This window comes from Protopterus annectens, chromosome 8.part0 (assembly GCF_019279795.1).
Source record: "Protopterus annectens isolate FY-2018-M chromosome 8.part0, PAN1.0, whole genome shotgun sequence".
NCBI lineage: Eukaryota > Metazoa > Chordata > Ceratodontiformes > Protopteridae > Protopterus > Protopterus annectens.
Window position 1 is genome coordinate 1,032,253,031 of NC_056741.1, and position 23,795 is coordinate 1,032,276,825.

A 23,795-nucleotide genomic window follows, 5' to 3' on the forward strand; every position below is an offset into this window, starting at 1 on the left:
AGGGGTACTTAGCTTTACTGAAGACTTTGGTTCTGAAATTCGACTTTGAAAATCTCAGGAGTCAGCCGACCAGCACTTGCGAACTGCTTTTTCTTCGTGCCCCGCAAGGCAAGAAAGACTGAAGAAAATGGCGTTGGCTGCATCTTGTATACCCCTGGCGCACTGACATCAGGGAAGAAGCGACAGCAACCGACGCCAGACCAAGACTTTGGAACTCTGGCCGACTGCGGGACCACCTGACGACAGGATAATCCAAGTGTAATGACTGCAGCAGTGAAACACTATGAACATTCATTGTTTCCAGGCTGTGATAATGTTGACTCCATAGAAGTTTCCTCATATGCAGTCTTGCATATAGAATTAGAAGAATGCAGGAGGCCATGAACCCCAAGGCTTGCAGTACTTGTCTTGCAGATAGCAGGGTCTTTGTGGCCACTTGTTTGAAGTAAGTTACCAAATGATTTTGCTTTTCTGGCATGAGGAAAACCATCTGGGCAGTTGTATTCAAGCTTGCACCCAGTAATGTAATCTGTTGAGAGGGTACCAGTTGCGATTTCTTTTCGTTTAAGGTGTACCCTAGACAAGTTAGAATCCTTTTTACAAACGCCAGATGATTTAGAAGTATGGCCTGATTTTCTACCTGAATTAGACAATCGTCCAAGTACGGATATATTTGAATATTTCTTTGTCTGCAAAATGTAATTACTGGAGCCAGGCACTTTGTGAATACCATGGGCGCAGTACACAAGCCAAAGGGCAGTGGAGAGAACTGATAATGCAAATAGCCTGCTTTGAAGCGTAGGAATTTTCTGCAAGATTCCCCGATTGGGATATGCAGGTAAGCTTCTTTTAAATCTAGAGTTGCCAACCAGGCATCTTTGCCTAGCACAGGACATAACTGGTGATGAGTCAGCATCTTGAATTTTGGAATATCCAGAAAGGTATTTAGAGTAGACAGGTCCAGAATTGGATGCCAAGATGTGTCTTTTCTGGGTACCAGGAAAAGCCTGGAATAGAAACCTTGTCCCTTTTCCTTCTCTGGTACCGGCTGAATAGCCCCCATGTTTAAGAGGGAAAGTACCGGTTTCTGAGCCTCTGCCCACTGATTTTGGGGCAGGTCTGGCCACCCATTTGGTGTTGGCAACGTGTGGAAATGAAATCTGTATCCCTGGGACACTATATTTAAAACCCATTTGTCCTGGGTTGGCAATTTTAAAGTTAAGTCAATGAGACTGTTTACCATAGGGGGTGTCTTGTTATTTCCGGATTTGGAAGTGGATACCCTCCCCACTGCTTAGTTCCGAGAGTCCCTTGGGACTGAAACCTGGTGCTTTTGGTGTGTCTGGGTTTGGTTTGAGAGGATCTGGAAGGTGCTGGAAAGGACCAATTCTTAGTAGGCCAGTGCCTACTAAATCTTGGAGGTTGCACTTGTAAGAAACCTTTTACAGTTTGCATAGATTTAGCTTTATCTTCCATCTTTCTTAGAACTTCTTCAGCCTTATTGCCAAACAGGCAGTTCCTGATGTAAAGGAGCATCCAACAATTTAGCTTTAACATGATCAGGCAGAGACTGCTCCTTAAGCCAAGCATGCCTTCTAAGCACAGACCCAGTAAACACAGCCCTGCAAGAGGCCTCTAAAGAATCAAAACCACATTGCAAAGTATGTTTTCCAACTTGTTCAGCAGAATGCAATAAATCCTGTAATTCTTTATTTTCCACACAGTCAGAAATCAATATCATTTTCTGTTTAAGCAGTCCCATAATATGCTGCTGATATTTTAGCATATGAAATTGACAGTTTAAAGCCCTGACTGCCAAGGCTGCAGAAGTATAAACCTATTTACCCCATCTATCCAGCACCCTGGAGTCTCTATCAGAAGGGTTAGGATTTTTAGCAGTAAATGGTTTCTGGATCCGAAACAGGGTTTTTGAAAAGGAACCTGTGGGACTCTGGAACCCTGTAGTATCTGTCAGGTTTACTAGAAGCCGGAGGAAGGGAATCAGGAGCCATACTGGATTCTGAAAACAATCAACAATGTCTAGTACAGGAGGTATAGCCAAAGGCCTATGCTGAGGTAGGAGGAGGAAATCCCTAAGCCTCTTTTTAGATTCAGAAAATTCTTGACTTTCCCAGTGGAAATGCTCTCTTAAGGTATGTAAAGTTTCCTCAAAAGAAAAATCCTCAGGGGGGAAGCAGAGGGAATGGAATCCTCTGCATCAGAATCCTCATAAGTAGGCATGGACAAATCCAGGCCATAGGAATAATTAGAAGAAACAGAGTCCTGATCAGAAGATTCATAATCAAGGTCAGTCCTAGGCCTCTTAGAAGGGGAGGTTTGACTACCCCTGATTACACTAATAAGATCTTCAGCCATTTTGGTAATTTTTTTTTATAGGCATAGGGGCCTGAACATGTGGCCTGGGCGTCGGTTTTTTAGACATAGATTGAGATTTAGGCTTTAGAATAGAAGGTGGAGTCGGTTTAATATGCAAGTCTGTAGGCCTGTAAACACCCTCAGAAGCCGGTGCCTGCACAGCGGCTCCGGACCCATCCAAGGTAGAGAAATACACGGGTTCCACAGGTGAAGCATCTCGCGGCATACTGGACTCTGAATGGGTCTTAGCATTAGAAGTAGCAGGTATCAGGGGCTGTGAAAGTGCCTCACTGAGTACAGGCGAACTGGCGACTGGCTTAGAAGCGTCGTTGTCAGTTTTGGACCTCAACGGCCTGTCTTTTTCTTTGCGTTATTTCGGAATTCCGGTAGTCGGATGGCTAACCGACGTCATAACTGGGTAATTAAACCGAGAACTGAAATATTTATAGGCAAAAATTTAAGGATGACTGACAGTGTGCTGATTAAATAAAGCACAAAACCGACAACAAGGTACGTCGTGGTCAGGGTTTAGGCAAGGAATACAGTACAAATGAAAATCTTTATGAGGTATTTGCTTCCCACAAGTAATGCAATTATTAACTTTTACTGACATCGGTAAGGAGCAAGAAAAAGTTTCCCCAATGGATTACTTAGCTTTAAGTTGAAGACTTCGGTTCTGAAACTCTAAAACGAAAATTTCAGGAGTCTGCCGACCGGCACTTGCGAACTGCTTCTGCTTTGGGCACCGCACGGCAAGAAAGATTGATGTAATGGCGTTGGCTGCATGTTTTATACCCCTGACAATCTGACGTCATGGAAGAAGGGACAGCAACAGACGCTGGACCCAAAACTTTGTTAATCAGGCCAACTGAGGGCAACATGCCAGCAGATTATCCAAATGTAATGACTGCAACAGTGAAATACGAAGAACATCATTTTACTGTCATAGTGTAGGGGCTACAGTCTCTTTCTTTGGTACACTTTCAACCTGGTTCCCTAGCAATAATCCCTGAAATTGCTACTAGTAGCCCTTGATGCTGAACCGATATGTAGCCAGTGCACATACTTGCATACCAAATATTGAATTTCATAAGCATTTCAATGTTTGGCATGTTTTAGAAATTTAATGCCACAATCTGGCATATTGCACTGCATCTGATTTCCAGTAGCTGTTAGCATATGACTTTAGTACTTGCTGGGGGAGTGCAGCATTTGGCCAGAATATTTCTTTCTAGAGTTTTAATTACATCAGAGTTTTTCGCTTATGGATGTGATGTAGTGACAAAAACTTGTACTGAGAGGGACTGTCTTTTGAACTTATTTAGGCTCGAGTTGCACTGAAACCTCTGAGCAGAGTGCAGTTCTAGATACAGTTTGTACTTCAGTTTCTAGATGTCCCTTCTATTCCTATGTGGCAGTATTCCATATATGGGTTTACTTCTCTTGCCTCACGTACGTCCCTAAATGGAGCTTGGGATGTCTGATGTGGCTCAAGGAACGTGGGGCCATAAAAGTCACGCCTGCTCACACCAGCCCTCAGAACTTCTCAGCTGCCAGTCATATGCCAGGTGTTCTGCTCTCGCTGTGGTCGAAGTTGAGAAATTAGATAACTACCACATTGGGGAACCTTTCAGTCCTTTTTTTCTTTATTGCACTGCCTGTTCCTCTCATCCAGAAAGGGCAAGTGTATGTGCGGCTGGCAGATTCCTCACAAGGATGCCCACAAGCAGTCTCTCTTCTGTTTGGGAGGGTCACACAATTACAAGGCCTGTCCAATTTGTCAGGCTTTTGTGCCCAAAACTTTAGTTATTTGCATGCACTAAACCTATACTTAGAAAATCAAAGGTTAAAACAGATTGCGTTAAAGATGGAAGGTTTCTCCGACATACCTATTCAACCGCTGAAGGCCAGAACTTCACAGCCTATCATTACCCATGCGCCTCTAAAATCCGAACCTCAGCTCGTGGCCGATGTCGGCCTGGTAGAGGAATCGTAATCCGCTCCATTGGACATAGCAGTTAACTCTATGGAAGCAGCACAACCCCGCGCAGATGGCACATCTGTAGGGGCTTTTCCAATGTCAAGTCTCGGACGTCGGGGGGGTGGGGGGACCAGCAATTGTAGTAGGTCTATCAGATCCCTCTGGTCCCTTACAGACTCAAGATTCCATGCCCCCCCCCCTTTAGACGCCAGCTAGGTCTTTTAAAAAGAAGGAAGAAAGGAAGCACCTTTCTTCTCCTTTTGAAAGCATGCCTGACTGGCAGACCTTCAGTCAAAGCTTGTTTAATGTCTTTATGGCCTTGCGTCCTGCTTCTGCAGGGACTGCTAGCATTCCTCCTCAACTTTTGAGCCCTAGACCTCAAACTTCAGACCCTACCATGAGGGAAGATGAAGACCTTTCTGATTCTTCCTCTGAAGAATCTTTCTTACACCTCCCAGATCTCTTCTCCCTTGGGGTATGGCTCCCCATAGGAAGAATCTGTCGATCCTGACTCCCCAGTTGAGGATTTGACCATTGGGAAATCTGTAAGATGAAAGATCATTTCAAGTGGGAATCCTATGAGATGAATGAGGTATAGAAAAGATACTACTACCTCATTCAGATGGATTCCCCAAGTCCCATCTGCTGTTCCTGTAATCCTGCCTGCCTTCTCCTCAGCATCCTTAAATCTTGACTCTCAACCGTCTGCTCCACGCAGACATGACAGACTTCACAAAGTTCATGACACTGCCAAGTACCTCCTAAAGTGCCCACCTGCAGACCTTGCCACTATCTCTATCTCTACAGACAAAGTTTCTAAGCTCTTACCCACTACCACCATACTTCCAGCTGACAAAGACAGCAAGACCATGGAACGGCTGGGTAAGTAAATTTACACCTCTGTTACCTTGTCCTTTAGGGCTACAAATTGCCAGACTTATATGGCCAAATGCGCCTTTATCCCTCCTGGAAAAAGCCTCCAAGGAATAGGCTAATACACCAGACTGTGCTTCCAAAGCATCACTGTCTTCTCTTCTGGCCCTCACTTCCCAGGTTACCAGGCACTCCATAAAGTACAGTTATGATGCTGCTGAAGCCACAGCTAGGTCAGCAGCATCAGCTTCTGCCTTAAGAAGGTATTCCTGGCTTCACCTACAGCCCCTTCCTGATGACTTTAGGGCAAAGCTTATTGATGCACCCCTGGACAATTCAGCCTTGTTTGGTGCAAAAGTTGCCGATCTCTGTTACTTCAGCGAAAAGGAAAAGAAATGCAGGATTTGAAGCACCTGCTTTTTTCTCCCATACCAAAATTTCAAAGAAGCTAACCAGCTAAAACTCTGTTCATAAGAAAGCACTCTCGCCCTGCAGCTCCTTTCAGAACTAGAAAACCTACAAGGAAGCCTTCCCTCCAGCTAGAGCTTCACCTTCCTCTAGCCATAGACTGCCCTTTCAGGACAGCATTTGACTACCTTGCCCCCCGCCACCCCCTCCCTCTCTCTCAGTAACTTCATCTTTGTCTCCCTGTGTGGACTTGCATCACATCAGACAAATGGGTCCTGTCAGTCCTTCAAAATGGTTACTTCATGACCTGGCTCACCCCCCTAGAGCGAAAGGGCATCCCAAAGCCCTCAACACAACAGTTGCACCTCCTGCAGCCTGTTTTGCACATACATACATGCAAATATATATATATATATGTGTGTGTGTGTGTGTGTGTGTGTGTGTGCGCGTGTTGGGGATGCTATTTTAATAAGGAGCACGACTTCTCAATTCAGAATACTGCAGTGGCATCAATGTTTTATAACAGCATTAGCATTTTGCTGATCACAGTTATACTTGCTCCTTAACAGAACAAGCTAGCCTTACAAATAAAAACAATTCAAGGAACTATTAACTCCAGCAAAGAAATGAAATTACAAATGCATTCTTTTAATTTACTGAAACAAACTACTACAGTTGAACTTTAAAGGCAGGGTAATGACTAATATGCTGAGGAAACATGACACTATAATCTTTTTATACATTCGCCAACTCATAGTAATTAACACTAGAAGCAACCTTGCACAATGAAGCATGCTGCTAAAAAACCAGAGAAAAAATGTGAGTAAGACAGCCCCCCACTCTGTATCAGACGCTTTAGGCAGTCACCTATAACACAAGGTCTCTTTCCATGTTTACTAAAATTACATAAAATTTTGAAACTACAAGATGTTCAATTAAACATTCTGAACACAAGTCAAAAACGGAATTACTACACAACAATAAGTCTGAGAAAACTACTTGCTAAAATGATAGGGAAATCGGGGGGAGGGGGCAGAAAAGGGAGATATTTAGAAAAGTACCTGTAAGACTGGAGAATATCAATTATACCCATGTATATCAACAGTCGTTCACCTTTTGAATTACGAGCTGGGATGCCGCCCATTCTGAAAGAGATAAAGAAATTAACCATTAATTCTTAGAACTTTGCTTACTTTCAGGTTTCTAATAGTGAGATTTATACATGTGATTGTATTACATTATAAACTGGTGAGAATGTAGTTTAGGGACTCTCAGCTTATACAGTATTTACATTTTATTTTAATACATCAATACTGCAGCACATTGTCAACCAAGACTCAAGAATGATGCTCTCCTATCACTGTTGCTTGCAGACTGACGCTAGTGAACATTTAAAATTTCATTTTACTGAAGAGGTGAAGTAGATTTTTGCTGTGCAAATACAATTAATATACAAGAAAAGCATCACATACATCTCCTGAATATCGAGGGTCACTATATCATCTTAACAAAACTACATTTTGCTACATTCTAAGGCTGAATTTAAAACAAAGTATGCCCATCTCTAGTCTAACTGTCTTTGAGGAGTAACAGCAATCCGCCTTAAAATTCTCAGTACTGTAAGATGACAATGGAAAAGAGTGACAACTAAAGGATTACAGGGAGGTAACATTTTAACATTCCCATGGAACAGACTTTAAATGCCTTACCCCAACTCTGAAGAAGGATAGATATTAAGTGATGTACGCCTACGTTTTGCCCTCAACTTTCTCTGTACTGACTGTAGTAAAACCCTTGGCCTCCTACAGGATTACAACTTTGGCTGTGTTCACTGCCCTCTCTATACCACCAGAAAAGCGGATGTAAAGCTGTTCAACTCTGCTCTCAGCAGACAAGCACTCCACAAATACTCACCTACTCAAAACTCAGTACTGCATATAAATTCAACTAATGCACTACAGTCTAACAGGTGCACAGGGCTGCAGGACATATACACCTCCAAATTTTTACAAAATACTTGACTTGCATGTTATTACTTGAACTCATCACTTCTGGTACACAGACATATTTCAGTACTGCATAATACAGTAATCAAAGTACAAGCAAAACAATTAACTCAGCTGTTATCTAGAGTATATACAATACCTGAAAAGTTACTTTAGCTATACATTTCAATTACAGATAATCTATAGCACAAAATTTTAATTATGGTAGCAATTAATGTTTACTGTATGTTAATCTCTTGGATTCAATATATTTTCCTACAATATGGCTCAAATACTGGCCTGATTACACAGAACAAGTACAACTGCAAAACAGGATTACACAAGTATTGAAAAAAGCTCCTTAAGAAAACAAAGCTTTTTACCCAAGAATTGGGCTAATTAGCCCCTCCCCCCTTACAAAACCACAGTTGTAGAATATTAAAATGGAACATGAATTATACTACTGACATTAATGTGGATTCATTCAAGGATATCCAGACAGGTAGATTTAGTGTACAAAATACAGTGCCATATGGCTGCAGAGACCAAAACAAAATGTATGTACTTGCTATCTACATCAGATGATCACAACGAGGCCACCTTCAGTGGATGAAGTGTTGATATTCTTTCATACATTTGCAAAAAGTACATGAAATTCCATCCACTGATGCTTGATGGAAAATTGTCCACAAAAAAGTGCAAGACTGGGACGCTAATAAGCACCCAGTCCGGGATTTTCGCTTATATCAACTGAAAAGACAGTTACAAAAACTAAGCCACAGAGAATAGGAACACCAAGTAATATCAAATGCACATCCTTGGGAGGCCAACCCTAGAAGGCTAGTAGGTAACAGCAAAAACAAAAGTACCAAAACATATATGTGCCAAAGGAGTCATGACTCTTGGAATCATGGTTCAAGGAAGGCTAGACATGATTTTTGAGCAGAATGCCATTAAAAAAACATTATCTATACCTACTAGATGTTCAAGTGCTAAAAAAAGGATGAAGTCATACTTGGCCATGTTTATGTTAATTATAACAATCATTAACTACAGTTATCAAATATCCACAAATATTCACAACATCTTGACAGAAAAGTAATTAAAAAGGCTATAATGTCGCCAATCAAGATGCTTCCCTCTATTGTCCCCCAGTGAAGCTTCAAGAAACATTAAAGAAATATTCCAATGCCAAAGTCTTAGGAGCGTTCATGGCTTGCCAGTACCCTCCCCCTCATGCTTCAACTCTTTTACAGGTGGGCCATACAAGTCAATTCCAAAATAAATTTGTGGCTTTCAGTATTTAGGCTATGTTGCATAACAAATGGGACCCATTTGCATGAAGTTGAGCTTCCAAGCAGAAAGGGATGAATGTAGTCTTTTTGACAGAGGGGAAAGTACAGTTGTGTACACTTATCATAAATGTAGATATTAGAGTGTATTCACTGCTGCAGTCATCACACTTGGGTTATCCTGCCAGGGGTATCCCTCAGTCGGCCTGAATACCAGAGGCTTAGTATTTCTGTGTCGGTTGCTGTCACTCCAGGACTGACGTCAGGTCATCAGTGGTATAAAATCAGGCAGCCAATGCCATTACATCAGTTTTTCTTGCCCCAAATGTCAGGAGCCCACAAAAAGGGAGCTAGATTTTGGTGGAACACCACCAGTAGAAAGTAAATACCAAAAATCCTTGTAGAGAGGGAGGAAGATAAGGGGGATGGAGGGTGGGAAACCAAGACTGCAAGAGTGAATACACTCGAACATCTACATTTATGGTAAGTGTACACAACTGTACTATGTTCTTCGTGTTTCACTAGTGCAGTCATCACACTTGGGTTGATTCCCACAGCTGAAGTAAAGGGTGGAGGCAGCCAAAAAGTGGTGGGACTGGCTAGTATGCCCTGCAAGACTACAGTTGCAAAGCCTGTCCTGGATTTGGAAAAGATAAGCAGGTGGAAATGCTTGGTGAAGGTATGAACATAACTCCATGTTGCAGCCTCCAGGATGTCCCTGGTAGGGACCCCTCTGAGGAAAGCTCCAGAGGTGGAGGTTGCACTTGTGGAATGTGTCGTGACCCCCAGAGGCGGTGGTTTCCTGTGCTGTTTGTAACAGAAATGGATATAGTGTGCTATCCATTTGGAGATGGTTTGTTTGGATATGGCCTTGCCCTCCGCCCCTGCTGCAAAGCTGACTAGCAACTGGTCAGTTTTCCTAAAGGGCTTAGCCCTATCCAGGTAGAATCTAAGTTGTCTGTGCACATTTAAAGAGTGCAGAATCCTTTCCCCTTATTTTGAGGCTTAGGGAAAAAGGTGGGCAAATTAATAGATTGGTTGAGAGCCACACTAGACACCACATTGGCATGAAGGTTGGGTTAATCCTGAGGGAGACCCTGTCAGCATGAAAAGTGATGAAAGGTTCCACAGCCATTAGTGCTTGTAGCTCTGAAACTCTTATAGCTGAAGTGATGGCCAGAAGCAAGGCTGTTTTCCAAGGCAGGAATTTTAACTCTGCTGAAGCTGCAGGCTCAAAGGGGGGTAGTGTGAGCTTTTCCAACACAAAGTTAAGGTCCCAAGCAGAGGTGGGAGCTCTTCTGGGTGGCCTTAACTGTTCGATAAGGGGGTGAGAGAGGAGAGGTGGCTCTGTGCTGTAATAAGCAGAGATGGCAGAGGCATGAATTTTAATAGAAGAGAAGGATAGGCCTTTGTGAAGTAGGCCTGCTAGGTAATCCAGGATGAGAGGTAGAGAGGACTTTGCTGCATCAGCTTCCTTAGCATAGATCCAGGTGCAATACCTTTTCCACTTGTCAGCATAGGATTTTCTAGTGCTGGGGCATCTGGCCTCACATATAATGTCCAGGACTTGCTTGCTTAGGCTGGCAACTGGAGGAGAGGCCAGGGAATAAGCTAGGCTGCCAGGTTCAGGGTCTGCAATTGTGGATGCATGAATTCTCCATTCTGCTGGGTTAGGAGACTTGGGATCTGAGGAAGGTGCCATGCAGGTAAGGGTGACAAACTATGCAGAAGTGGGTACCAGTGCTGGCATGGCCAGTCTGGGGCAATCAAGATTGCTTTTGGTTTTTCCTCCCTTATTTTGAGTAGTACCCTTGTGAATAGAGGTGGAGGGGGAAATGCATAGATCGAGAGGTTTACCCATTGAAAGAATAGGGCATCCACTTTCCAGGCCTTGCTCCGAGGTTCCCTGGTGCAGAATTTGCTGAGCTGGTGATTGTTGCGGGAGGCAAATAGGTCCACCTTCAGGGTGCCCCACTTCTGGGTTACAAGGTTGAAAGTGCTGTGGTCTAGCTGCCACTCGTTTGGGTCTAGGCGTTTTCTGCCAAGCTGTCTGCCAGAGAGTTTTGGGAGCCTGGCAGGAATTGTGCTAGCAGGTAAATCTGCATGGCTGAAGCCATGTGCCAAAGGGTCATGGCTAGCCTGCAGAGGGAATAGGAGTGAGTTGATGTACCACATTCACTGTGGTGTTGTCTGTTTTGATCAGCAGAGGCCCCGGGGATAGTAGGGGTCTGAAAGTTGTCAGAGCATGTTGAACAGCTGGCATCTCTTTTTGGTTGATGTGCAGATGCATTTGATTTTGGCTCCAATGGCCCTGAATGTACCTACTAACCAGATGTGCATCCCAGACATAATCGGATGCATCTGTGGTTAGGGTCTGGGCAGCGTGAGGTTCTGAAAAGGGAAGGCCCTCTTCTTGTGGTTGCATGCTGCTGCCCACCAAAGAAAATCTTTCCTTAGACAAGGTATCACAGGTATGAGATGGTTTCCAGGTCCTGACAGTGTTGACACCAAAGGCTTTTTAAGTACCACTGAAGTTTCCTCATAAGCAGTCTGGCATATGTAATGAGTAGCATGCAGGAAGCCATGAAACCTAGAGCTTGCAGGATTTTCCTTACAGATAACTAGGTTCTGGTGGCTAGATGAGAGAAGTAGCCTGTCAGACAGGCTTGTTTTTCTGGAGTAAGGAATGCCATCTGGGATGCTGTGTCCAGGCTTGCGGCCAGGAATACATTTTTTTGAGTGGGGACTAGTTTGGATTTCTTTTCATTTATAGTGTACCCCAGGGAGGTCAGTAGGTCCTTTACAAAGGTCAGGTGCTGTAATATCTTTTCCAGACTGTCTGTGTGAATTAGGCAGTCTAGGTAGAGGTAAATTTGAATATTCATTTGTCTGCAAAAAGCAATGGCAGGAGCGAGGCATTTTGTGAAAACTCTGGGAGCAGTGGATAAGCCAAAGGGAAGCACATAGAACTGAAAGTGCATAGAGCCTGCCCTGAAATGTAGATATTTCCGCCAAGAATCATTGACCGGGATGTGTAGATAGGCCTCTTTTACGTCTAGGGTGGCTAACCAAGTATCCTTGGAGAGCAGAGGAAGAAGCTGCTGGAGGGTGAGCATTTTGAATTTTGGTATAACCAGGAAAGTGTTTAAGATTGATAGATCGAGGATTGGGCGCCAGGTGCCCTCTTTTCTGGGTACCAAGAGGAGCCTGGAACAGTAGGGAATGGACTTGGTTTTGTGCCTCTGCCACTGGTTTAGAGGAAGATCTGGGAACCTTTTTGGGGTTGGCAGTGTGTGGAAATAAAATTTGTATCCTTGGGACACTATGTTGAGGACCCATCGGTCGTTGGTGATGGAAGCCCAGTTTATTGCATGAGAGGATAGCTTTCCTCCTAGTGGCACAAGCAGGTGGGCAGAGGTAAGGGATAGAGCTGTAAAGTCATTGTGAGATCTTTCCATAAGGGGGTGGGGATTAGCACTCCCTGTTTTTGAAGTGGAGGAGCTCCACTGCTTAGATCTCTGAGCTGGCCTTGAGGGGACTGGAAAGGACCAGTGCTTGGAGAGGAAATGTCTACTGAACCTCGGAGGCTGAACTTGCAAGAAGTCTAACTGTCTGCATAGATTTAGCTTTTTCTTCCATCTTTTTAAGACCTCTTCTGCCTTGGTGACAAACACATTGTCTTTGTGCAATGGTGTGCCCAATAGTTTTGATTTGACATGGTCTGGCATGGTTTGTTCCTTAAGCCAAGCATGCCTTCTAAGTACAGAACCTGTGACTGCTGCCCTGCAGAATGCTTCTAGGGCATCAAAGCCACATTGCAAGGTGTGCTTAGTAACTTGGTTTGCAGAATGCATCAGCTCCTGTAATTCTTTATTTTCTGCACACGCAGGAATTTAGATAACTTTTAGTTTGATACTTACCATAACTTTAGATGTTTGGGATCCATCTCGCCTACATTCTGTCCTGATGGGCTCGGAGCCGATCCCTCGGCTCCGACTCGGCACGCTATGCTATAGAGCGAGGCCTCTTATTGGCTGAGCTATTTCTTATCCCAGGATGCACCACCACTAATCCCCCACATCTCGTTTGTCCGCATTCATGCACACATGCATAACTTGTTTATATAACATTGTTAGATGTTTCAAGATGAAACAACAGAATTCGGACCTTCTGATATCCTCCGATCTCCAAGGAAGGGGGAAGGAGGGTGGGTTATTAGGAATGTAGGCGAGATGGATCCCAAACATCTAAAGTTATGGTAAGTACATAACTAAAAGATGTTATGTGATCCTATCTCGCCTACATTCTGTACTGATGGGACAGCGTCCCTAGCACCTAAATCCTGGGTGGCTCATTGGAAAACACTCCTGAGCACTGTGGAACCAAATGAAGCTCATCCTCTAGATGCCACATCCAATTTGTAGTGGGAAATGAAAGTGTGCGGGGAAGACCATGTAGCCGCAGCACAAATGTCACTAATGGCAAGCTTAGAATGAAATGCTATAGAAGTAGCCATAGCCCTTGTAAAATGAGCTTTGACAGAGGTGGTAAGCTCTTTGTTAGAATAAGAATAAGCTTGAGTAATACAGTCCCTGATCCATTTGGCAATAGTGACCTTTGTGACAGCTTTGCCCAATTTATTGTCTGCAAAGGATACAAACAACTGATCTGTTTTCCTTGTTTGTTTGGTCCTGTCTAAATAAAAACGCAACTGCCTGTGGACATCTAATGTGTGGAATATGAATTCCGCTTTGTTGGAATATTTTGGAAAAAAGATTGGAAGTTCTAACGATTGTTGTATGCAGAAACTAGAACAAACTTTAGGGACAAATGAAGGATTTGGCCTGAGAGATACTCTGTCTTTGTGAAAAACCAAATACGGGGGTTTTACAGACAAAGCTTGAAGCTCTGAAACTCTTCTGGCAGAAGTAATCGCCACCAGAAAAGCAGTCTTCCACGATAGAAATTTTAGATCACATGTAGCTGCCGGTTCAAGGGGATGAAGTTAAGGTGCGTAACACCACATCGAGATCCCATGGAGGAGCAGGATGAGAAATCGGAGGTCTTAAAAGCGCAGCACCTTTCAAGAAGGTCTTACACAATCTGTTGCTCATTAAAGGTGGGTTTATCGATTCGTGAAAATTAGAAATCGCTGCCAATTGAACCTTGATGGTAGAGACTGAAGAGCCTTGATTGAAAAGAGAAGTTAAAAATTTTAGCACTTCTGCCACGGGAATAGTGATGGGATCCAGGCCCCGGAGTTGAGCCCAAATAGCAAATCTTTTCCATTTGCTAGAATACAGTTTCTTTGTAGCAGACTTATGGGTCGAAGATAATATGTGTACAACCTCTGGATCCAATGTATGACTCCTGACTATAGTCGGAAGAGGAGGAGCCAAGCAGTCAATTTTAAGGTGTGCAGGGACTGGTGGAATAGTCCCGACTGATGAACCAAAAGGTCTGGGATCTGATCCAGGAACCACGGACCTTCCAGAGCATATTTCCAAAGATAGGGAAACCATACTTGACGAGGCCAGTAAGGAGCAACTAAGATCATTTTGCTCCCCAAGAGAGATGCCTTTTGGATCACCCTGGGAAGGAGAGGAACTGGAGGGAAGGCATAAAGCAAGCCGGTGGGCCAAGGACGGGCTAGTGCGTCCATGGGGCTCTTCCCCGGAGCCGGGGTTAGGGAGAAGAATTTTTTGCACTTCGCATTTAGTGGAGTCGCGAAGAGGTCGCAACACGGAACTCCCCATCTGCTGAAAATCTGACTTGCAACTGTCATGTTTAGAGACCATTCGTGAGGAGAGAGGATGGTTCTGCTCAGTCTGTCGGCTATCACATTGGACTTGCCCGGGATATGAGTAGCCACTAGAAAGCATTTGGTCAAGACTGCCCATTCCCAGACTCTCATGGCCTCTCTGCAAAGAGGATAGGATCTGGTCCCTCCCTGTTTGTTCAGGTACCAGACAACTGACATGTTGTCTGAGTGAACGGCAATTACGCCCTGAGGGAGGTAATGGTGAAGGGCTTGTAGGGACAGAAGCACCACCCTCATTTCTAGGATGTTGATATGAAGTAGGGTCTCTTCTGGGTGCCATTTGCCTTGGACTGACCTGCCCAGGGAATGCCCCCCCCCCAATCTGGGAGGCGTCCGTGGTCAAAGTGGCCACAGGAGGAGGTGGAACAAAGGGTCGTCCCTGATCCAAATTGGAGGGCACTAGCCACCAGCAAAGGTCCCGTTTGCATGTTTCCGTGATCCATATGAGGTGACTGAGAGGGAGTTCCTGAAAGGACCACTGAGCTGAAAGGAGCCACTGGAGAATTCTCATGTGCAACCTTGCCAAGGGGACTAGAAGAACCGTGGTGGACATGGATCCCAATAGCTGCAGGACCATCCTGGCTGGGGCTTTGGACCTGGGAAGTAAGGCTTGAACTTGAGTCTGTATGGTTTGTATTCTGCCTGTAGGTAGATAGACCCACATTTGGTTTGAGTCTATCTCTACCCCTATGAATCTTATTCGTTGAGATGGCAGCAACACAGACTTTGGCCAATTGCAGGTGATTCCAAGGGAATTGCCCAGTGATATAGTGGCTTGTAGGCTCCACAGTAGTAGATGCTTGGAGGTGGCAGTTAGGAGCCAGTCGTCTAGATACGGAAACACCTGGAATCCTAGACTTCTCAGGTGAGCAGTCACGACTGCCAAGCACTTGGTGAACACCCTGGGGGCTGTGGTGAGACCAAAGGGCAGCGCGCGAACTGAAAATGACTGCCTCCTAGGCTGAAGCGCAGATATCTCCTGGACGCTTGATGTACCATGATATGGTAATAAGCGTCCTTGAGATCTATGGAGCACATCCAAACACCTTTCTCCAGCAATGGGAGAATGGTTTGTAGGGTGACCATTCGGAACTTGGACTTTATGACTGAGCGGTTTAGGATGCTGAGGTCCAAAATGGGCCTCAAGTCCCCGGTCTTTTTTGGCACCAAAAAGAATCTTGAGTAAGTCCCTAATCCGATCTGGTCTATGGGGACCGGTTGGATGACTCCTTTTTGCAGCAGCTTTGAAACTTCTGAGGCTGCAGTATCCCGTTGACTGGGTGGCGGGTCCGGGATTTTTTTGGACTGAGGTGGGGAGTGAGAGAAAGGGATGGTGTAACCTCCGGCGATAATTCGAAGCACCCATCGGTCCTGAGTGATACCTTCCCAGGCTTTCAGGTGCTTCGAAAAACGACCCCCGACTGGCTCCGGAGCTGCACAGTCGGGCAATCCCTCAGGGACTGTGAAAGGCTGAAGAGCCACGAAAGGACTCGTGGTCTCCAGTGTTGCGAGGGCCTCTGCCGCCTCTGGGACGGCGTCTTCCAGAAGAATTTCCCCCTCCCCTGCCTCTGGAAGGGGGGATCATCCTGCTGAGAGGGGTAAGGCTTCTGAGATCTACGGAACCACATTTTCCCTCCTCTTTAGCCTTGGGATAAGGCCGAAGGGAGTGGAAAATCGTGCCCACGGCAGTCAGAGTCTTACCCTCCTGTTCGCAGCGGGTCAGTGTGTCCTTTACCTTGGGTCCAAACAGGGAGGACCCATCAAAGGCGTCGGCAAAGGAAGACTTAAAGGCCTCCGCATGAAATGACACAGGCGGAGCCAGGCTTGTCTCCGTGAGAGCAATGCCTGTACCCACCGCTCTCGCCTTCGGCTGCATAAGAAATGAGCCTCATGGACGAGTTTGAAATGGACGACAATGTAGCCAGCTGAGAGCCAACCGTCTGGGCCAGCTCCTCAGGCAGGTTACCCAAGAGGGTATCGGAAAGCTCTTTAATCAGATCCCTCTGAAATCTAGTAAAGTGCGTAAGGTAGTTCAAGGACCTTAATGTAAAGGCCGCTGAACTTAGGGTGCGCTTTCCGTACCGATCCATGCTCCTAGACTCCTTATTAGGAGGATGGACGGACGTCGAAGCCTCTGCTACATCCTGCTGGGTAGGAGATGCCACCACCAAAGCATCTACAGCCACACCTTTGGTTAGAAATTCTTTTTCAGGGGGTGCCGAGAGGAACTTATTCGGACGAGCAGGCACCGGTTCCACAGAGTCTGGGTGTTCCCACGCCCTTCGACAGATCAAATCCAAGAGCTCGTCGAAGGGCGGAGACACCCAGGAGGCGGAGGGTTGAGCCCCGAAGGCCTTAAGGAACACTGACTCATCAGCAGAAGGAGGATTGGACTGCCAGCCGCCTCGTTGTTTAAGGGCTTCCAGGATGTCTGCAAAGGAGACATCATCCGAGGACGACTTAGGGGACCCCTCTGCATCATCGAGATCAGTGTCTGATGTAAGAGACTCATCAGGGGAGTCAACGTGCTTCCTCTTGCACGATCTTTTCCTGGGGGGTTCTTCCGAAGAGGCTTCAGAAGGACCTCCAGGAGGGGGGGGAACCCCAGTGGGGGTAACCTCAGGCCCCGGGGCTCCGCTGTCTAAGGACAGGGGGACTGCCAAAGACCCAGTCTTGGTATGCAGGGAAGGAGCTGGGGAGACCGTGGAGGTAGCCAAAGAAGATTTGGCTAACGCACTCCTCATAGCCCTGAAGGCGGGACCACCAGAATCCTGGGAGGGTCCCACCTCCGTGGCCACAACAGTAGACGGTACTCCCGCCGCCGACGCACCAAGAGGGAGACTTGGGACCGAAAACATCAATCCCGAAGCATCCCCCCCCGGGCCGACGGAAGAAGTCCGTGTACTGAACTCCGACCCAAGAGCCGGAGTTGGAGTAAGGGTCGGGCCCGACCCTAAAACCTCCACCGGTTCCACCTGCACCGGCTCCAACGGTGCCGAGGCTGTTGGAGGAGGAGGAACCATAGTAGGGAGGTGGACCATCGGCTCCGAAGCCGAATGGGCTGGAGCCGAAACTAGCTTTTGGAACACCGGAGACTGGAAAAGTCTTAGGAGCACCCTGTCGATGTCCGAATCAGACATCTTGGATGATCTGGAGGATACCGATCGGGTCCAAACCGATTTCTCCATCGGCTCCAAAGGACTAGGGGACCGGCTCCGAATGGATTCTACCACTATCGGCTCCGAGAGAGATCTCAAGGCAATTTCCCTCGGTGCCGATAAGGACTTCGGCTCCGAAGGGGAAGAGTCTGAGCCGGTAACCCTCATCGGCTCCAATATCAGTGGAGCCGATGAAGGTGACCCGCCTCTCGATGCCCCAGTCCTCGGCTCCGAAACCAGAGGGGTCGAGGCTGGAGGCATCGTGGCAGACCGTTCCGCCCTCGGCTCTGAAGTCCGTGGAGCCGATGGAGAAGTCTGCCTAGGATTTTTGGCAGTCGGTTCCGACAGACTGGTCGGAGCAGACGCTTTCTTCTTTTTTGAAGGAGAGGGAGACTAAGATAAAGCCTCCTCGAAGGATGGCTTGATTAACCCCTTAAGGATTAATTTGTTTTTCCTCTCCTGGAGGACCCTTGATGAGAAGGCGTGACACACGCTACATGATTCTTGTAGGTGCTTGGCGCCTAAACAGTAAACGCACGAGGAGTGGTCGTCCGTTATGGACATCTTAAAACCACACCTCATGCATTTTTTAAACCCGGAGGGTTTATGCTCTTTTGACATGACTAAATTAGAAAAAAACACACCTGTCTAAAGAGAAACACCAAAACTTAATGGTTTAGAACAGAAATATAAAGTTTTTTTTTTTTTTTTAAACACAATACAGATGTACAAGAAAAAATTCCACACAGAAATAGAGAGAGTCAAGACCCTCTAACTTAAACGGGTACTTGACCCACAAATAAAACTCTAAGATAGCAAAAGCAACAGGGGAAGGCCCCTCTAACTAAAACGGGAAACCTTCCCTTGACGAAAAACACAAATTCCTCAACAGAACTGTTCAATACACACTCAAATCACAACAATAGCTGTTAAAACAGCTTTTGGGTTCAAAGCAAGCAAATTCCTGACAGGAAAAGCCTAAATAAATTAGTACTTAGCCCAGCCAAGTTGAGACCACATCTAAGCTTGTAAGCGGCAAACGAGATCTGGGGGATTAGTGGTGGTGCATCCTGGGATAAGAAATAGCTCAGCCAATAAGAGGCCTCGCTCTACAGCATAGCGTGCCGATTCGGAGCCGAGGGATCGGCTCCGAGCCCATCAGTACAGAATGTAGGCGAGATAGGATCACATAACATCTTTTGTTTAACGAGTTCCATTGTATGTTGCTGGTATTTCAACACTTGGAACTGACAATTTAGTGCTCCAATGGCAAGAGTTGTAGAGGTGTATAATTTTTTATCCCATCTGTCTAAAGCTCTAGAATCCCTGTCCAACGGGGTGGGATTCTTGGCTGTGGTTGTTTTTACTCCTTTAGGTCCCTGGGAGATGACCTCTGGGTCCGCAGTACGATTTTTGAAAAGAAATTTGTGAGAGTCAGGGACTCTGTAGTACCGGTCAGATTTCCTGGGAGCAGGTGGTAGGGTGTCAGCAGTTAAACTAGATTCCATGAAAACATCATCCACAACATCCAGGACAGGAGGGATAGCTAAGGGTCTGTGCTGTGGTAAATCTAAAAATTCTCCGAGTCTGTTTTAGGACTGAGGATAATCCTGACATTCCCAATGAAAATACTGTCTCAAAGTATGTAGGGTTTCACCAAAAGAAAAATCCTCTGGAGGAGAGGCAGAGGGAATGACTTCCTCTGCATCTGAATCCTCATAAGCAGACAAGGGCATATCTTCATATTCTGAAACCTCAGAGTTGGACTCCTTGGTCAGATAAAGCTGCTGGGGACCAATCTCTCTTTTTTTTTTTTTTAAAAGGGATAGGCTGGTTTCCACTAATAAGCATGATAAGGTCTTCCGCCATTCTAAGCATTTGAGATTGAGGCATGGAAGCAGGTGCTTGAGATTGGGTCGTCATTTTTTTAGGCGTAGTTCGCACCCTGGGCCTTAGAAACTCGGTAGCTTTAGAAAGAACTGAAGACGCGAAAGAAGTCTGTTTGTGTCGAATATCAGTAGTGTGAAGAACTTCATCGGAAGCCCGTGCCTGCTCAGCGGATCTGGACCCATCCAAGGTAGAGACATCCACAGGATCCTTAGTCAACGAAGAGTCTTGCAGCATACTGGACCCCGAACAGGTCTCGGTAGCAGCCTGCGAATCCACAGAAGTGGGCATCAGGGGCTGCGAAAGCACCTCACTGAGTACTGGCGAACTGGTGACTAGCTTAACAGAAGCGTCGTCGACAGTTTTGGACCTGTGCAGACTGTCTCTGTCTTTATCCTTACGTTTTTTCGGATGATCAGTAGTCAGATGGCTTACCGAAGCCATTTCGGAATACGGAAATAGAGAGCGAAAGCATTTAGCTACGATAAGGGCCCGACGACGTATAGTTCTGGCATTGAATAAAGCACAATACTGGCAGCAAGGGACGTCGTGGTCTGGGCCTAAACATGTGACACAGTAAGAATGGAAATCTCGGTGTGGTATTTGCTTTCCACAGGCAAGACAATTGTTAACCTTTTCTGACATTGGTTAGAGCACGATAAAAGGATTCCCAACGGGGTACTTAGCTTTAGAAGACTTCTCAATTTCAGAAACAAAAAACTCAGGTAGCGGCTGACCGGCACTCATGCGAACTGCTTCGGGCTCCTCAGCAAGAAAGACTGATGTAATGGTGTTGGCTGCCTGATTTTATACCACTAACGATCTGACGTCAGTCCTGGAGCGACAGCAACGGACACAGAAATACTAAGCCTCTGGTATTTGGGCCGACTGAGGGCTACCGCTGGCAGAATAACCCAAGTGTGATGACTGCAACAGTGAAACACGAAGAACATCAGGAGATGGCAGAAGATAGGCTGACTTGTCTGGGAAGGGAGGTTTCCTAGACATGGATTCTCTAGCAGATTTACCCTGAAATCTTTTTCTTGGCATTTTTCTGCCCTTCTGAGTAGACGTAGAGTCCTTGTGCGAAAGGGAATTGGGCTTAGTCAGGTAGTTCCTCAGATACCTGGGAAGAGGGGAAGGAAGATTTTGCTTAAAATCTTGCATTATTTTCCCTTGTTCTTGCAAGGATTTAAACAATTTTGCAGCCTCAGGATCAGACTGATCCCTACTAAAAGGGGAATCCAAAGGTTTAGCTTTAATATCTTCAAAGAAGGACTGAGAATGAAGTCATGCAAATCTTCTGAAAACAGGTCCAGTAGCAGGGGCTTTGGATGACGTTTCTGCTCATTATAACTGCACTTCATGTCTTATCACCTAGGTAGCTTGACCCAGCATAGAAACAGCCTGATGTTTTGTTTAAACACTTCAAGAATAGGCTGCGTTTTGTTCAATTCCCTTAGAATGGGCAACAATTAGTCATTTGTGTTTGGTAATTTAAAGCTCTGATGGCCAGAAAGGCAGATGTAAACCTTCCTTCCATACCTGTCCATGTCCCTACTATCTCTGTCTCAGTACAGGGCATCTGTACAAACAGAAGAGGAAGAGGGGTCTGAAAGGATTTAATATAAGAATTTAAGGTCTTCAGGAGCTTTATATAACCTATCAGGTCTCTTAGGGGCTGGAGGTTGATAGTCAGGCAAAGTGGAAGTGGATACAAATGCATCTAGAAAAGCATCCAATACTGACAGAACTGGTGCAGGCACAGAAGTGTCAAACTCCAGAAAATTGTACAACTTTTATGTATTACCAGACACTTGTCCGGATTCTAAATCAAACTGTTGTATCATTTTTGTGATGGCTTTCTAAAGTACATTTCCTCCGTAATCGTGTCAGGGGATAATGCATCCTCCACATCCAAAGCCATTTGGCCTGGGGAATGACTAAGATGAGTAAGCCAGGGAATATTTATCCAAATCAGTATCTGTCTCATCCTCTTCATAAGAGCACTTGTGTCATTTATTTGAAGAAGAAAAGGTGAAGGTGTACAGCAAGAGGTTCCCTGGTTCGATTCTCGGCTGGGGTGCCTTATGTGCGGAGTCTGCATGTCCTCCCTGTGGTCACGTGGGTTTCCTCCGGGTGCTCCAGTTTCCTCCACATCCCAAAGACATGCTGCAGGTGGATTGGACACTCCAAATTGGCCCTAGGTGTTAGTGTGTGCATGCGTGTGCCTTCTGTGGAAGGTTGGGCGCCGGGCTGGCACCTCGGCACCTTATAAACTCCACTGCCAATCATGAGCAGACAGGTGATCTGCTGTGGCGAGTCCTAACCGGGGAAAAAGCCAAACGAAGAAGAAAAGGTGAAGGTGCAGTGGATAGAAACGGAGGTTTAAGAGCCAAAATGGCCTTAAATAGGACTTGAGATAACTTCATCCATTCCTTTTCCTGTGATGTCTGAGAAGGAGAAACATTTTTATTCGTTTCTTCTTCTTAGGAGTGATGTTCGCTCTAAAACAAACATTGTGGATACAACCCATGGCATACCTCTCATCAAAGATCAAAGCACCTCTTCCCAAACCAGGATTTGAGAGATGCCCTCCAGTCCTTTCAAAATATAAGCCTAGGTTCCCTCTTCTCGACTATATCTGCTTGGTTAGTCATAAAGTATACGTACAAGGGTCAGAAGCCATATTGGCCTCCATCAGGGTCATGGGAGTCTGAAAAATTATTAAACGTACCACAGGCTCTTTCAAAATTTCAATGGGTATGTGACTCCCCACCTCTGGCCCAGTAATCAAGGAGCCTCAGTCCTCACCACTAACACCAATGGAGGACATGCACTGGGAGGATGACAAGTACACACACAGTACTTTCAGATGCAGCTCTCTGTATTAAGTGCAATTTCCCTTAACAGCACACAGAGACCACAGTCAACCCGGGGATGGTTTCTCCCTCTTTCTCCAGACCCCCAATAAGACTCCTACGTGGCACAGCTATAGAGTTGAGATCTTAGCTGAGTGGCCAAGCCAAGACCTTCAACACTCTCTGTCCAATCAGTGCTTAATGTTCCTGCCCAAGTAGCTGACACACACACGCACCTGGGAAAGGCTGGCACAGGTTTACTAGCTATGCCCCCTTCTGCCCAGACTATAAGGTAGTTACTACTGCCACTAGCCACCTCTTTATCAGCTACTTTAAGGCCCTTAACAAAGGTATCCAATCTTGCTGTGTAATGTTACTATCAATACAAATGGACTGACTAAGACCAAGGCTATTAGGAGTAGCCTACACAGTGTCACCAAATAAATATGCAAGTACTCTCAGAACTTACATGTGTTTCACACAGATAATCCACAATGAAATGTTTAAATATATTTAATAATAAACAAAATAAAGCAATACTAAATATATATGTACAGTGATATCAGAGTTCAAAATCATGGTAAGCACTAGGTAGCCTATCTACCACAATTGGAGTGGTTTCTGGCCCAGAAATTGCAGTTTATTGGCCGTTTGGGCAGTTTTTCCATCCCTTCCAACTTTCTGGTTTAAAAGCCCGCATTTGTGCTTGTTTAAGCTCCGTGCAGCAGTGCCAAGCTGAGGTAAACTATTACTGGTGCCAGAAAGTCTGCTCTTCAGTTTTTCCCTTACGTCTTGCTAGTTCTTTCTCTCTTGCACTTCAAATAGCCTAATCACTTTGCACTTCAACAGGTTTTTGCAGCAATTACTGTAGCACACCTAAGTGCCATCAGCACTAGTCGTTCTTCAAGGAAATAGCTCCAGTACTTAGTAGTTATGACCACTCCTCCTGACATGATTAAAGGGCAGTTCCCGATGCTTTCTCCTATTAACCTGGTGCACTTGACAATTCTGAGGCAGTGTAGCAACTGCCTCATATACACAGACAACCCTCTCCTCTTACCTCTCAGCACTCAGACTTGTGAGAGATACACTTATATCACCAAACTGGAAGCTATGCACTCCCTAGCCATGACCGGACTAGCTGGTTAAGAGG

The 23,795-nt window shown here is 45.6% G+C and overlaps 1 protein-coding gene across 1 annotated transcript in view; it reads right to left on the reverse strand.

The window, feature by feature from the left end:
* Nucleotides 1-23,795, reverse strand: part of LOC122808394 (phosphatidylinositol 4-phosphate 5-kinase type-1 alpha-like) — a 795,187-nt gene that overhangs the window by 674,533 nt on the left and 96,859 nt on the right. The window contains exon 4 of the mRNA XM_044079360.1: nt 6,700-6,783. Within this exon, the coding sequence (XP_043935295.1) occupies nt 6,700-6,783 (84 nt within the window). The remainder of the gene's footprint in view (nt 1-6,699; nt 6,784-23,795) is intronic.